This window comes from Elgaria multicarinata, chromosome 21 (genome assembly GCF_023053635.1).
Source record: "Elgaria multicarinata webbii isolate HBS135686 ecotype San Diego chromosome 21, rElgMul1.1.pri, whole genome shotgun sequence".
Taxonomy (NCBI): domain Eukaryota; kingdom Metazoa; phylum Chordata; class Lepidosauria; order Squamata; family Anguidae; genus Elgaria; species Elgaria multicarinata.
The window spans coordinates 15636790-15648637 of NC_086191.1; the positions used below are offsets into that span (position 1 = coordinate 15636790).

Sequence of the window (11848 nt, forward strand, 5' to 3'; positions counted from 1 at the left end):
TTTGCCCGCTAGGCCCGACCCCGCTGGCAGCGGAGCGCGCTCATTGGCCGCGCAGCCCTCCGGCGCTCGCCTGATTGGCTCGCGGGGCAGAAGGGGGCGGGTGACGTCGCGGGAGGGGGCGGGGACTCCGGCGGAGACCGGAAGAAAACACAACAAGCCCGCGGGGCGGGGCGGGGCGTGAAATAAGTCCCCCTTGGGGGAAACCCGGGCGCGTGAAATAAGTACCCCAGCCTAGATTTATAAGGCATCGGTGGTAGAGTAGCCCGTCCCACTGTATGGGCGGGGAACTTCCGGGCTCGCTGTGAACGATTCTTTTATTGACAGAAATCAATAAAAGAAAGCAGGATTTTAGGGGGCCGCCTTATTTATTTATTTATTTATTTATTTATTTATTTATTTATTTAAAGCATTTTTATAGCGCCACCTAGAATCATACAATCATAGAATAGCAGAGTTGGAAGGGGCCCACAAGGCCATCTAGTCCAACTCCCTGCTCAATGCAGGAATCCACCCTAAAGCATCCCTGACAGATGCTTGTCCAGCTGCCTCTTGAAGGCCTCTCTCTGTCCCACAACTGGCAAAAAGGGGTTAATGGACTGTATTGCATTGGAAAAGCCATTTTTTAAAAAAATGTTGAGGAACATCCCTTACCCTCCAAACTAAAACTTCAACCCCAAGCAAGCTCAAAGTGTGAAAGAGCATGCACTTTGCTGCTGCTTCTTTTTTAAGGAGGGGAGGCACAAGGCTGCCCCCTAAAATTCTGCTTTCCTTTATTGATTTCTATGGGCAGCCGAAGCAACTGTTAAAGATACAGGAGCCCTGTCCTCCTTTCCATAGGGTCACCCTAAAGAAGAGCCCTGCTGGTTCAGACCAAGGGTCCACCCAGTCCAGCATTCTCTTCACACAATGGCCGACCAGCTGCCCGCAGGAGAGACTCTTTATCAGGATAGACTTTACTACAGGCAGCTTGGAAGCGGAACAGGAAGGGGAAACTGACTAGACAGTGAAGTTACATTGCCTGCAAGTTCAGAATAGTCCAAGGGTGTCCTGTGGAAGGAGGAGTTTGCAGCAGTGAGGTCTGGTGCCTCCAGCGTCAGTGGAGAGTTGAATCCGTCCGGCTTTCAGTCATAACTCTTCACCTTGGAGAGCTCCTTTAGAGTTCTGACCAGTTCTGACCAAAACCTGGAGCAGATTCACTGCTCCACCCACCTACACAAGTCTCCACCTAGTCAACATACTCTCAGCAGGTCATGCAATGGTCACAGGAAGGCGTCGCTGCCTCTACGCTGGGGAGAAGTGGAGGAGAATGTTTGATCCAGCTATTCTTGGAAGTGTTTTCTGGATCTTACATTCCCCAGAATAACTTGTCACGAGACTCTGTCGGTTTCGCTGAAACAGACAAGCATGGCCACCTTGTCAGAAGTCATAACCTTTAGACACACACACAGCACCAGGACTGCGGGGTCACTTGGCCTCCCCCAGGGGAGAAGAGAGAACGCCTGTTGGGAAACGCAGGCCAATGGGTCACCGTCTTCCTTGCTATGTGATAGTAATTATTTCTAAATTTGCATCTATGTATAAATGAGCACATGCAAATCTTATGTAAATCAGTATCCTCTATTTTTGGGTGATGCATATGTGGCCACCCTCCCTCCCTCCTTTTGCAGCTGTCTTTTGTTCCTGGGTGGACACACCGCTACCCAATTAAAGATCTGCTGTTTTCTGAGACTTCTCGCTTTTACACAGGGGGGCGGGCAAGAGTAAAGGTCTAACGAACTAGGAAGCTCCATGTCTCTGTGATGGGAGTGAGTTGCTCTGCTTCTTATCTCTATGGGTTGAAGCCACATGGGATGGTCATGGGATGGGACTGGGGCAAAGCTCAACTGTGTTGGGACTGCAACTCCCATAATTCCCAGCCAGCAACTCCCATAATTCCCAGGGAATTATGGGAGTTGCAGTCCCGAAACATCTGGCTGCTATGTAAAGTTGTACACAGCAAATGCCTGGAATGGAGTGTCCGGTGTCTGGGGCTGGGAGGTGACCATTTAAATAAGCTGAGTTTTGCTGCAACCTGAAGGCTGCTTTTGGCTGGAAATCCAAGACAACCACAGGCAGAAAGTCCTCCTCCTGCAACATTTTTAAGCACTGGTGGTCAACAGCCCCCAAACTACTGAAAAGCAGCTGTAGGAATCGTTTCCCCCCACCCTGCAAGAAAGGCCCCTTCCCGAGTGTCGTTCCGTTCAGAGCTTCCCTGTGAAGTCAGCACATCCAGATAACAAAGGCAGCTTTTTATTTATTGCAGATCAATGAGTACAGGCACAAAATAAATAAGTGTTCAAAACTAGTCCCTCCAAATGTGCAAGCCAGGAAGGGACGGTGAAGAGGAACCCCAAGATCTCACTGGTCGTATTCCTGGCCTTCTCAAAGGAAATTCCCATGCAGAATTTGTCCCACAGGCAGCATCCTGGACTTTTCCCCATGGTCTTCCCGCCCAGCCCTCAGTTTGGGGGTCATTAGCACCCGCCACCCTATGGTGTAGTGGTTGGAGACCCGGGTTCTAGTCCCCACTTAGCCATGAAGTTCACTTGGGTGACTTTGGACTAGTCGCTGACTCTCAGCCTGACCTCCCTCCCAGGGTTGTTGTGAGGATAAAATGGGTGGGAGGAGAATCATGCATGCCACCTTGGGCTCCTTGGAGGGAAGTCGGGATATAAATAAAACTAAAACGAGTCACTCATATCCCATGAGGGCAAAGTTCATTCCTGTCCATCAGCGCTTTCCACATCCTGCACCTGCCTGCGTTCGACCTGTCTAATCACAAAATGGCGGCTTCATGACCAAGATGGAACGCTAGTTACGGCCTGGATCCTTTATGACAAGGGCCGTGGACTCACGTCGTCTGTGTTGTTCGACCATTCAAAACGCACGCACACATTAAAACACAAGTATCATAAAACCGTTGGGTAAAAAACAGCAGCAAGAAAATCATCACAGCTTGAGAATCAAATGGCCTGTTGGGGAGTGTTCTTTGCCTGATGCCAAGGAGATAGAACCGGGTCTCCTTGGAGAGACGATTCCAGGAATGAGGTGCCACCACTGAGAAGGCCCTGTTCCCAGTCACCAAGTGCCTCGGTTTAGATGGATCAGTTGATGATCTCATTTGCACAGACAAGGTGTGGCGGAGGCAGGCGTTCCTTCAGGTCCCTTTCCTCTCTGGTTTGCTCCGCTTCTGCAGCCTGCTTGGCCCAGTGAACTGCCTGGTTCCTCAAAAAGAGCTTTACCACCACCAGTTAGTGGTGCTGTTCTGTCCCGGCTTGGCCCGGATGGCCCAAAGAGAGTGATCCTGACATGCATCCGTCTGGAGCTCAGAAGCGGGTTGACTGGATGACGTGAACCGTGATCTTCTTCTCCGGCTGTTCTCCAAGGACTGCTTTCGATTTCCACCTCGCTCTGGGAATAGACGGCATTAAAACGGCATTAAAAGAAAAGAAATCTCGGTGGCAGGAGGAAGGGAGCAAAAGAGCAGACGAAGAAATGCAGCTTTTTTGAGGGGGAAGGGAATAGAATTTGAACAGATTTTGGTCTTTGCCGGGAAGGAAGAATGTTAAAACATGTGAGTGAGAGAGAGAGAGAAAATCAATGTAAAACAGCCTAGGAAAGAGCGGTTAATGACAAATTGTGAAACTGACAAAAGAGATCAAAGCGACTGAAGGGGTCCCACAGAAGCAGCTGCACAGGGTGGGCAAGATGACACATTTTATTTCAATCAACTACTGTTTGAAGTGCAGAACAACGAGGTTCTGAGTCACACGAGACTCTTCCTCAGAGGGGATGTTTAAGACGAATACCACGCTACTTGCCAGGAGGGCCTGTTTGGAAACAAACAGCCTTGCTTCTTCCACCATGGAGTCCCCAACCTTTCTCACTCAGTGGGCCACATTGGGAGTTCTGATTGTGCTGTGGGCGCTCTCACAAAATGGCTGCCAGCGGTCTGACTTGGAGAAAGCGGTTCTCTATTTGTGGTACAAAACCTCTTCTGCTACCCACCCTTGGCCAGGTTTTGGCACTCAGAGAAAAAAGGCTGTACCTTTCTTCTACTTGTTCTACTGTGTCCAGCAGCGGCACGTCGAGCATTTCAGGAAGGAATCCGGCAGAAACCCCGGAGATAATGGGGGTGACGCCAAATATCACCAGCGGCAGGGAGGGCTGATAGTCACCGGCCATCAGCACCACCGGGGCCATGATGCCGCCCAGACGCGCCATGACTGTGGTGAAACTGGTGCCGGTTTGCCTGTGGAAAAAGAAGCATGTGAAGAGATTTACGAACCACCCCCATGTCATGGGCTTCGCTGTCCTGTCCTGTGATGCCTTGGTAGACATCAAGGATAGGGTCGCGGTCCCACTCCTGACACATATTCTAGCAGTCATTGACACAGGACGCCCAAATCTGTGAGACTTCTTTATTGTGGATAGCTACAGTGATCCATGCTCTGATAACCTCTCGCTTGGATGACTGCAATGCGTTATACGTGGGGCTGCCTTTGAAAATGGTCCGGAAGCTTCAGCTGGTACAAAACAGGGCAGCCCGTTTACTAACAGGGACTGGCCGGCGAGATCACATTACTCCAGTCCTTTTCCAGCTTCATTGGCTGCCAGTCCAGGTCTGGGCCCAATTCAAAGTGCTGGTACTAACATTCAAAGCCCTAAACGGCTTGGGGCCAGGTTATTTGAAGGAACGCCTCCTCCCATATGTACCTGCCCAGACCCTAAGGTCATCCTCAGGGGTCCTTCTCCGTGAGCCCCTGCCAAAGGAAGTGAGGCAGGTGGCTACTAGGAGCAGGGCCTTCTCTGCTGTGGCACCCAGGCTGTGGTATGAGCGCCCCAGGGAGGTTCGCCTGGTGCCTACACTGTACTTCCGTCGCCAGCTGAAGACCTTTTTTATTTTCTCAGTATATTAACACCTAATTTAACTTAAATTTAAACTTTGCTGTTTTAATTCCCTATTTTAATCTCTGTCAATTTCTGCTGTGTGGTTTTATCCTGGTTGTGCTTTTTATATTGTATTTTGTATTTGTGTTTTTAGACTGTTGGTTGTTTTATTATGCTTTTCATGGTTCTGATTTTTGTGAACCGCCCAGAGAGCTTCGGCTATGGGGCGGTATAAAAATGAAATAAATAAATAAATTGTAGGAAATTGTAGGTTGATGGGGAAAGGGGCGGGGCTGAGTTAATCATATTGTTGGTAAATCAGCCTTAGGAGAGGTATTTCAATCTTTCAAAACGTGGGGGATGGACGGCACAGAAGCCAGAAAACCATGAATCAGTGGTTGTGGGGGGACCTCAGAGGGCCACAGAGTGACCCTGCGAGGGCGGCTTTGGCCCCTGGGCCTGAGGTTACCTTGCCCAACGCTGAGCTTACCTGATGACGGTTGGAAAGAGCTCCCCGCCATAGAGATAGAGACACATGGAAGAGGCTGCTAGGCACCCTTTGCCCAGCACCACAAAGGCCAGCCGGATCGCCAGCATCTCTAGGAGCGAAGAAAGAAGGAAAACAGAAACGACAACCGTCAAGGTGTGAGTGTCTCGACTGCCTCTTGGACCCCTTCCATCTCCGAGGGGTCCGTTGCTTACGGGCAGGGCAACTGCCGTGTGCAGGCCCAAGGTCCCGACTCCAGTCCTCCAGTTACAAAGGATCGTGCAGCTGGGGACGGGAAAGGCGGACGCGCAAATTGCAGCAGCCGGATTAATTACCAGGACCGCCGGCTCTCAGCGCAGAAAGGCCCGTTCTGTCCCGCTCGCGTTGGCTGCCTGTATTTTATTTTATTTTATTTATTTAAGGATTTTTATGCCGCCATTCAGCCAAAAAAGGCTCTCATGGCAGCTTACAAAAGTATTTCTTGTATGAGGCTGAGCCTAGTTCAGAGTGCTGGGCTTGGGAGCACAATACCTGATTCGAAAATTATTGCCCAGCACCCTGCCTTATTGCACACTGTGATTGTGGACACACGGGATGCCCCTTGGCCCAAATCATGCCTACCCCTTGACCCTCATGTGGCTCAGAGTGGTAAGCGGCAGTTTCTGCAGCCGAAACTCTCCCCATGGCCTGAGTTCGATCCCAGTGGAAGCTGGTTCTCAGGCAGCCGGCTTGGGTCGACTCAGCCTTCCATCCTCCCAAGGTCGGTAAAATGAGCACCCAGTGAGCTGGGGGAAAGGTAGCCACGACTGGGGAAGGCAACAGCAAACCACCCCGCTATAAGGCCTGCCAAGAAAATGTCCGCGAAAGCAGGCGTCCCTCTAGAAGTCAGCAATGACTCAAGTGCTGGCACGAGAAGTTCCTCTCCTTTCCTTTTCCTTGACCCCAGAGCCCTCAAACCAAGTTCTCTGCTGCAGCCTGTTCTGGGAGATATCAAGGCATGCCTCTGCTCCACAAGCCCTTTGGGGGCTCAGTGTGGAAGAAGGGGGATCCCCATCTCTTCCAGCGTTTGTTCCTTACCCGGAGGCACAGGGAGGCTGAGCAAGAGGAAAATCCCAGCAAGGATGAGGGATACAGCTTGAATGATGCGTCGGCCAAAGTAGTTGAGCAGCACGGCACACGCCATCTTGGCCAACAGGTCGATGGCCCCAAAGAAGAGCTGCACCAGGAAGACGTTGAGGCCGAACATGTAGAGGTCCATGGAGAGACCAAAGTAGGCCAGGTTGATGGAGAAGCTGAGGGCGGAAGGGATTGGTCAGGGGGTGGTGGGCGAAAAGGGTGCTCGGGGGCTAGCAGGTCGGCTGGAGCCGCTCACTGCACTCCTGACATTGAGACGAAGCCTCTTGTTCAGAGCAGGGGTGGGGAACCTCAGGCCGGGGGCCAAACCTGGCTCTTGAAGCCACACCCCCTTTTCCCCTGGCTCCGCCCCCTTTCCTCCAACCAACAATTATTGGGTGGCATTTGCACTGTTTCCCCCCCATTCGAAAAGGCTGAAATGCTCCTCCCAAGTTACTGGCACTGAGCGCTTTCAGCTCAAATATTGCTGGCAGTTTGGCTCCGCCCCTTTTTGCCTCTGGCCCCGCCCACCCCAGAAATGCAGCTCCAGGTGAGATCAACATGAATCCATGTCCTCAACAACCAGTGTTCATGCTGGGTTTGGCAGAGGGCCCAGGAAATAAAACTGTGCAAATGACGGGGGAACCATCAAATGACAGGTGATTGGAGGAAAGGGGGCGGGGCTAGAGGAAGAGGGCGGGGCCGGATTGGGACCCCTGTAGGGCTGGAATTGGCCCCTGGGCCTGAGGCTGTCTGCGACCACATGCAGACGTTGTTCTCTGAGCATTCATTAGCTTCCTCTCTCTCCCCCCTCCTGTGTTTTGCTCAGCGGTGCCTTCACCCAGTCTGGAGCACGCAAATGCTTCCACGCCATTTTGTGACATTTCCCGGCCTCCGTCATCCCCTGAGCCTCCCCTGGAGTACCTGATGCACATGAGGCAACAGCTGATGCGTCTCAGGCCAGGGGTGCGAAAGAGGTCCAAGCAGGAGTGGCTGCCCCTCCCTGGGGAATTTCTCCCCGGCTGCGTCTCCAACATCTAGGCGTGAACAGAAGACATGGAACCCATCTATCTTGCCCTTGGAAAGATCCTTCCCTGCCTCTGTGAGCTCCCTGGGGTTTGGGTCCCCCCCTTTCTGATGTTGAGTCTACTTCCATGGTCTCTGCAAGGAGTCTGGCCCCAATCCTGACGGAATCCCAGAGCAACAGGGGAGAAGGACAAGACAGACGGGCTGAGCTGTGTGCTTCTGTGCACCAACAGTCTTTGCTCCCTGATACACCAGTGAGGAAGGGCCCCTTTACCCACCAGCCGGCCCAACCCTGGGAGATAGCCATGGCGCAGGTAGAGATTGCTGGGATGCGGGGCTTCGCTCACCTCCAGGACCACTGCCTCCCCTGCCGCTGCCTTCCCGTTGATCCTGGCCACCAGCTTCAGGTTGCGGAGGGCCGCTTCGCGCTCATTGTTCATCAGGAGCCAGCGTGCCGATTCCGGGAGCCACCTGAACAGGAGTTCCAGATGTTGCTTGAAACTGGGTTGGCAGCCAGTGTGGGGCTTTCTCAAAAGAAACAGGGGCCCCTCCACTCTCCCCCTGCCTCCATGGCAGTCAAGGGGGGATGGAGACTCACCAGGAATAGGCGAAGAAGCAGAAGAACGGGGCAGAGATGGCCAGCTGCAGCCAGCGCCACTCACGGATGCCGTAGGCCAGGCCTGCTAGGAGAACCTGCCCAGCCGTGCTGCAGTAGCTCTGCGTGGCCACCACCATCGCCCGGTATTTGGTGGGCACCCACTCTAGACCTGAAGGAGAGCGGAAAAGAGAGAATGAGTTCAACGCCCAGTTTAGAAATGATTTCAGGTTGCAGGTGATGGAGATAAGCCTTCTCTGCCAGACACCCTGGAGAGCTGGTGCCAGACAGGGCAGACAAATACTTTGACCGGGCCAATGGCTGCTTCTCGTGGCCCAGGGAAGGAGCCTTGCTCAGGTCTAGAGAACCTTCCTTGGCTGCAGAAGGTTGCTGGTTCAACCCCCAGCCGCTGTAGAGAATACTGGGCACGTTGGACACAGGTTCTCTAGCTGCCTAGAGACGGGACCACCTGTTCACTAATCAAACATGGTGATTGGATTGCTCAGCCCTGCTTTAAATCAGCCAGTCACTGTCGTGTCTCTCAGAACGCTAGTACTTTCGATGGGAGGCAAATGACCAGGCTTGCTTAAGTAATCCACAAAGCATTTATTAAGTAACAAACATCTCTTCTACCTGAAGAGAGTCTAACCTTTAGGAAACGTCCCTCTAGGCAAAATCTATGCAAAGTAAGCAAGACAATGATCCGTTCAAGAAGAATAGGAAGCCACTTCTCAAACGCCGAGAGCCTGGTACGGAGGCAGATTCTGGCATAATCGAACTGACTTTCTCACACCTTCCTTCCGCACCGTGTGTTTGAGCTTCTGGCGGACCCTAGCATCAGCTAGCTTGTCAGGACGCTCACCTCCGGAAGAAGGCTCACTTCCCACCGAGTGTGTAGGATTTGGCCTTGAGGAGATAAGCTCTGGAGGGGGCTGACTTCCAGCTGGGGAATCGCCTGTGAGAGCTTCCTCCCCCACTGGTGTCTGGCGCTGCGCCTTCTAGTTCTGAATCTGATTCTGATTGATTACCTGAAACACTTTCTCCTGAAACAGGGGCAGTAGGGTTAGACACAACAGTCCCCCTCTCTTAGCCCCCTGAGCCCTTCACTGATGTCACTCCCAGGTTGCCCCCAGGGCACAACCTTCCTAGCACAACGGACACTCACTGAGGCAGATGTAGTTCAGCAGGAACCCGGAGATGCCCACACCACTCAGGAAGCGGAAGATGCAGTAGGTGACAAAGTTGCTGGAGAAGGCCGCTCCGGTCCCCATGACCGCGATCAGCAGCAGTGACCAAATGAGAATCAACCGGCGCCCGTACCTGTGTGGTCAAGATGATCCCAATGAGCACTAGGAAATGTCCTCAGATGGCAAGTGGGGAACCAGGGCTGCCATGGGAGGTGGTTGGTGGTGGGCTGCCCACGAAACAGTGCCCTTCCCTTAAAGGTTTATTCCGGGACCACCAATCCACTCCAGTAACATGGGCCATGATTGCCAACTGAAAAATGGCTACGTGAGCCCTGCTCCTTAATCACAGCCTCAGAAGCCGTCCGTGTAGGTTTCCTCTTAGGGATGTCCGTTGCCGGGAAAACCAGCCCCTTTTAGGGCTTGCTGGATTTCCACGGTGCCCTTGACTTAGCTTGCTTGGACAAGCTGAGTTTCAGTCTGGGCTTCGGCTCCTTGGATTCCTCCTTCAGAGGTCTGACTGGTTCTGATGGAAACTCAGAGTGGATTCACCACCCCACTGGCATCAGAGCCACCAGCCTCCACTGGGGTGGGGTAAAAGTTACCTAGGGAGGTTGTGGTCTCTCCCACACTAGAGGCCTTCAAGAGGCAGCTGGACAACCATCTGTCAGGGATGCTTTAGGGTGGATTCCTGCATTGAGCAGGGGGTTGGACTCGATGGCCTTGTAGGCCCCTTCCAACTCTGCTATTCTGTGATTCTATGATTCTATGAAAACATATTTGAGGATTACTCAAGGCAGCCAACCTAGGAAGGAAGGGTAGTTTTGGGGGAGGTGGACAGCCCAGCTGGAGAAGAGGTGAGAGCATGTGGTTTGGCTCCTTACCTGTCCGAGAGGTCTCCGAAGACAAAGGCTCCCACAAGAACACCTGCCATGAACAGGGACTGTGCCAGGCTCTTGAGAGGTTGTAGGTTACATACGAGATCCCACTGCAGGCGACAGAGAAAGAGGGGACCGTCATATTGGCAGGGCAACCAAAGGGAGGAAGGAAGGAAGGAAGGAAGGAAGGAAGGAAGGAAGGAAGGAAGGAAGGAAGGAAGGACGGACTCATTGGCCAGCCCCGGGCCACACGGACTCTCTCTGCCTGGTCTACTCTGAAAGGTGGTTTTGAGGGCCACATTGGGGGAGAAGAGAGAAGCATGTACAACGCCTTGGGTTCCTTGGACAATGCAGGAGACAAACGTAGCAGAGGTAAACAGATAGAGATCACTGTGGGAAGAGCAATCAAGTTGGTTTCCTTAAGGGAAACGTGGGATGAAGGTGGAGCTGTAGTTTACGGTAAACACCTCTGGTAGTCCTGGCTCATTTCCAAGTGGCCACCTAGATTGCCAAGCTGTCTTGGCATCTGACAATGTGACAACGGATGCCATTTTTTAAGCTGCCCTGAGTGCCATTTTTGGGTAGAAAGGTGGGATATTCTTATTCGTATTGGAACAGAAGAGGAACTGCTGATTTAGGGTGATCTGGGAGCTGGGGTGGGGTGCAACTGAATGAAAGGATGGATTTGACATTGGCGTGGTTTGCATGCTGGCTCAGCAAAGCTTAAATCAATCCTAGGAATTCTTTCTAAATTTCCCTGCCCCGATATAAATTAGCAGGTGTCCATTTAATGGGGATTGGTGACCCCCCAGGGGACCTAGCCCCCTAATCTCTTGCGCCTGGCAACGCTCCTGGTCCGTACCTCAGTGACGATGGTGGAGCTGAAGACGCTGTGGTCGTATTCCCAGCCGTCACGGCACGGCTCCATGTCTGCATTCCCGTCATCGTCCAGGGAGCTGTTGAGGCCGGAAGCTGACCTGAGGGCAGAGCTATGGCAACTGTCGGTCTCCAGAGCCTGGTCCAGAGGCACCGGTTGCCCGTGATGGGAGGCGTTAGCCAGTGGCAGCGGCACGCGGCACTGGTGCTCCGGGGAGGCAGCGCTGAAGTTTTGCACCAGGTTGTGGCTGGCCAAGAGCAGGACTGGCAGAGACAGAAGCAGCACCGAGAAGAGCTGGAAGGGGCCCATGCTACCCACTTCCTCCAGCAAGTCCCCAAAAGGGATGGTTGCCACAGGGCCCCCGGGGCACAGAGAGAGGCGGCGCTGGCCTTTGGCAGGAGACATTGCGGGCCGTTGGGGAGGTTTTGCCTTTGTCCCGGGTGCAGCGTCCCCTTTTATGTCCGAGGAGAGGAAGAAGTTGGGAGGCAGGGTGGGAAGAGGGGGTTAATCAGTGACTGCGAACAGCAGCCTGGTCAGGGAGAGCGCGGAGTCACCAGAATGCCCCCTCCCATGGGAGGTGGACGAGAGAAGCCAGTGAAGGAAAGATGGAGACCAGGGAGGGGCGCCCTGCCTGCCACACCTGGAAAGTAGCGCCACGTTGCTCTGGCAAGGTGATTGACAATCACGTTTAATTCCGTGATTAACATCATTAATCGTCATGTGCAACATGACAGGAACATTCATTTAGCGAGAAAGAAA

General features: G+C 52.9%; 1 protein-coding gene across 1 annotated transcript; it reads right to left on the reverse strand.

Annotated features, from left to right (window-relative positions):
* Positions 1-3302: 3302 nt before the first annotated feature.
* LOC134411933 (solute carrier family 22 member 6-B-like) lies at positions 3303-11501 on the reverse strand. The gene is made up of 10 exons (XM_063145647.1): positions 11075-11501; positions 10219-10322; positions 9316-9470; positions 8154-8322; positions 7903-8026; positions 7454-7566; positions 6494-6708; positions 5420-5528; positions 4088-4291; positions 3303-3450 (listed from the first exon to the last, which is right to left on the reverse strand). The coding sequence occupies exons 1-10, from the start codon at positions 11492-11494 to the stop codon at positions 3366-3368; spliced, it is 1698 nt and encodes a 565-aa protein (XP_063001717.1). The 5' UTR covers positions 11495-11501; the 3' UTR covers positions 3303-3365.
* Positions 11502-11848: the final 347 nt, after the last annotated feature.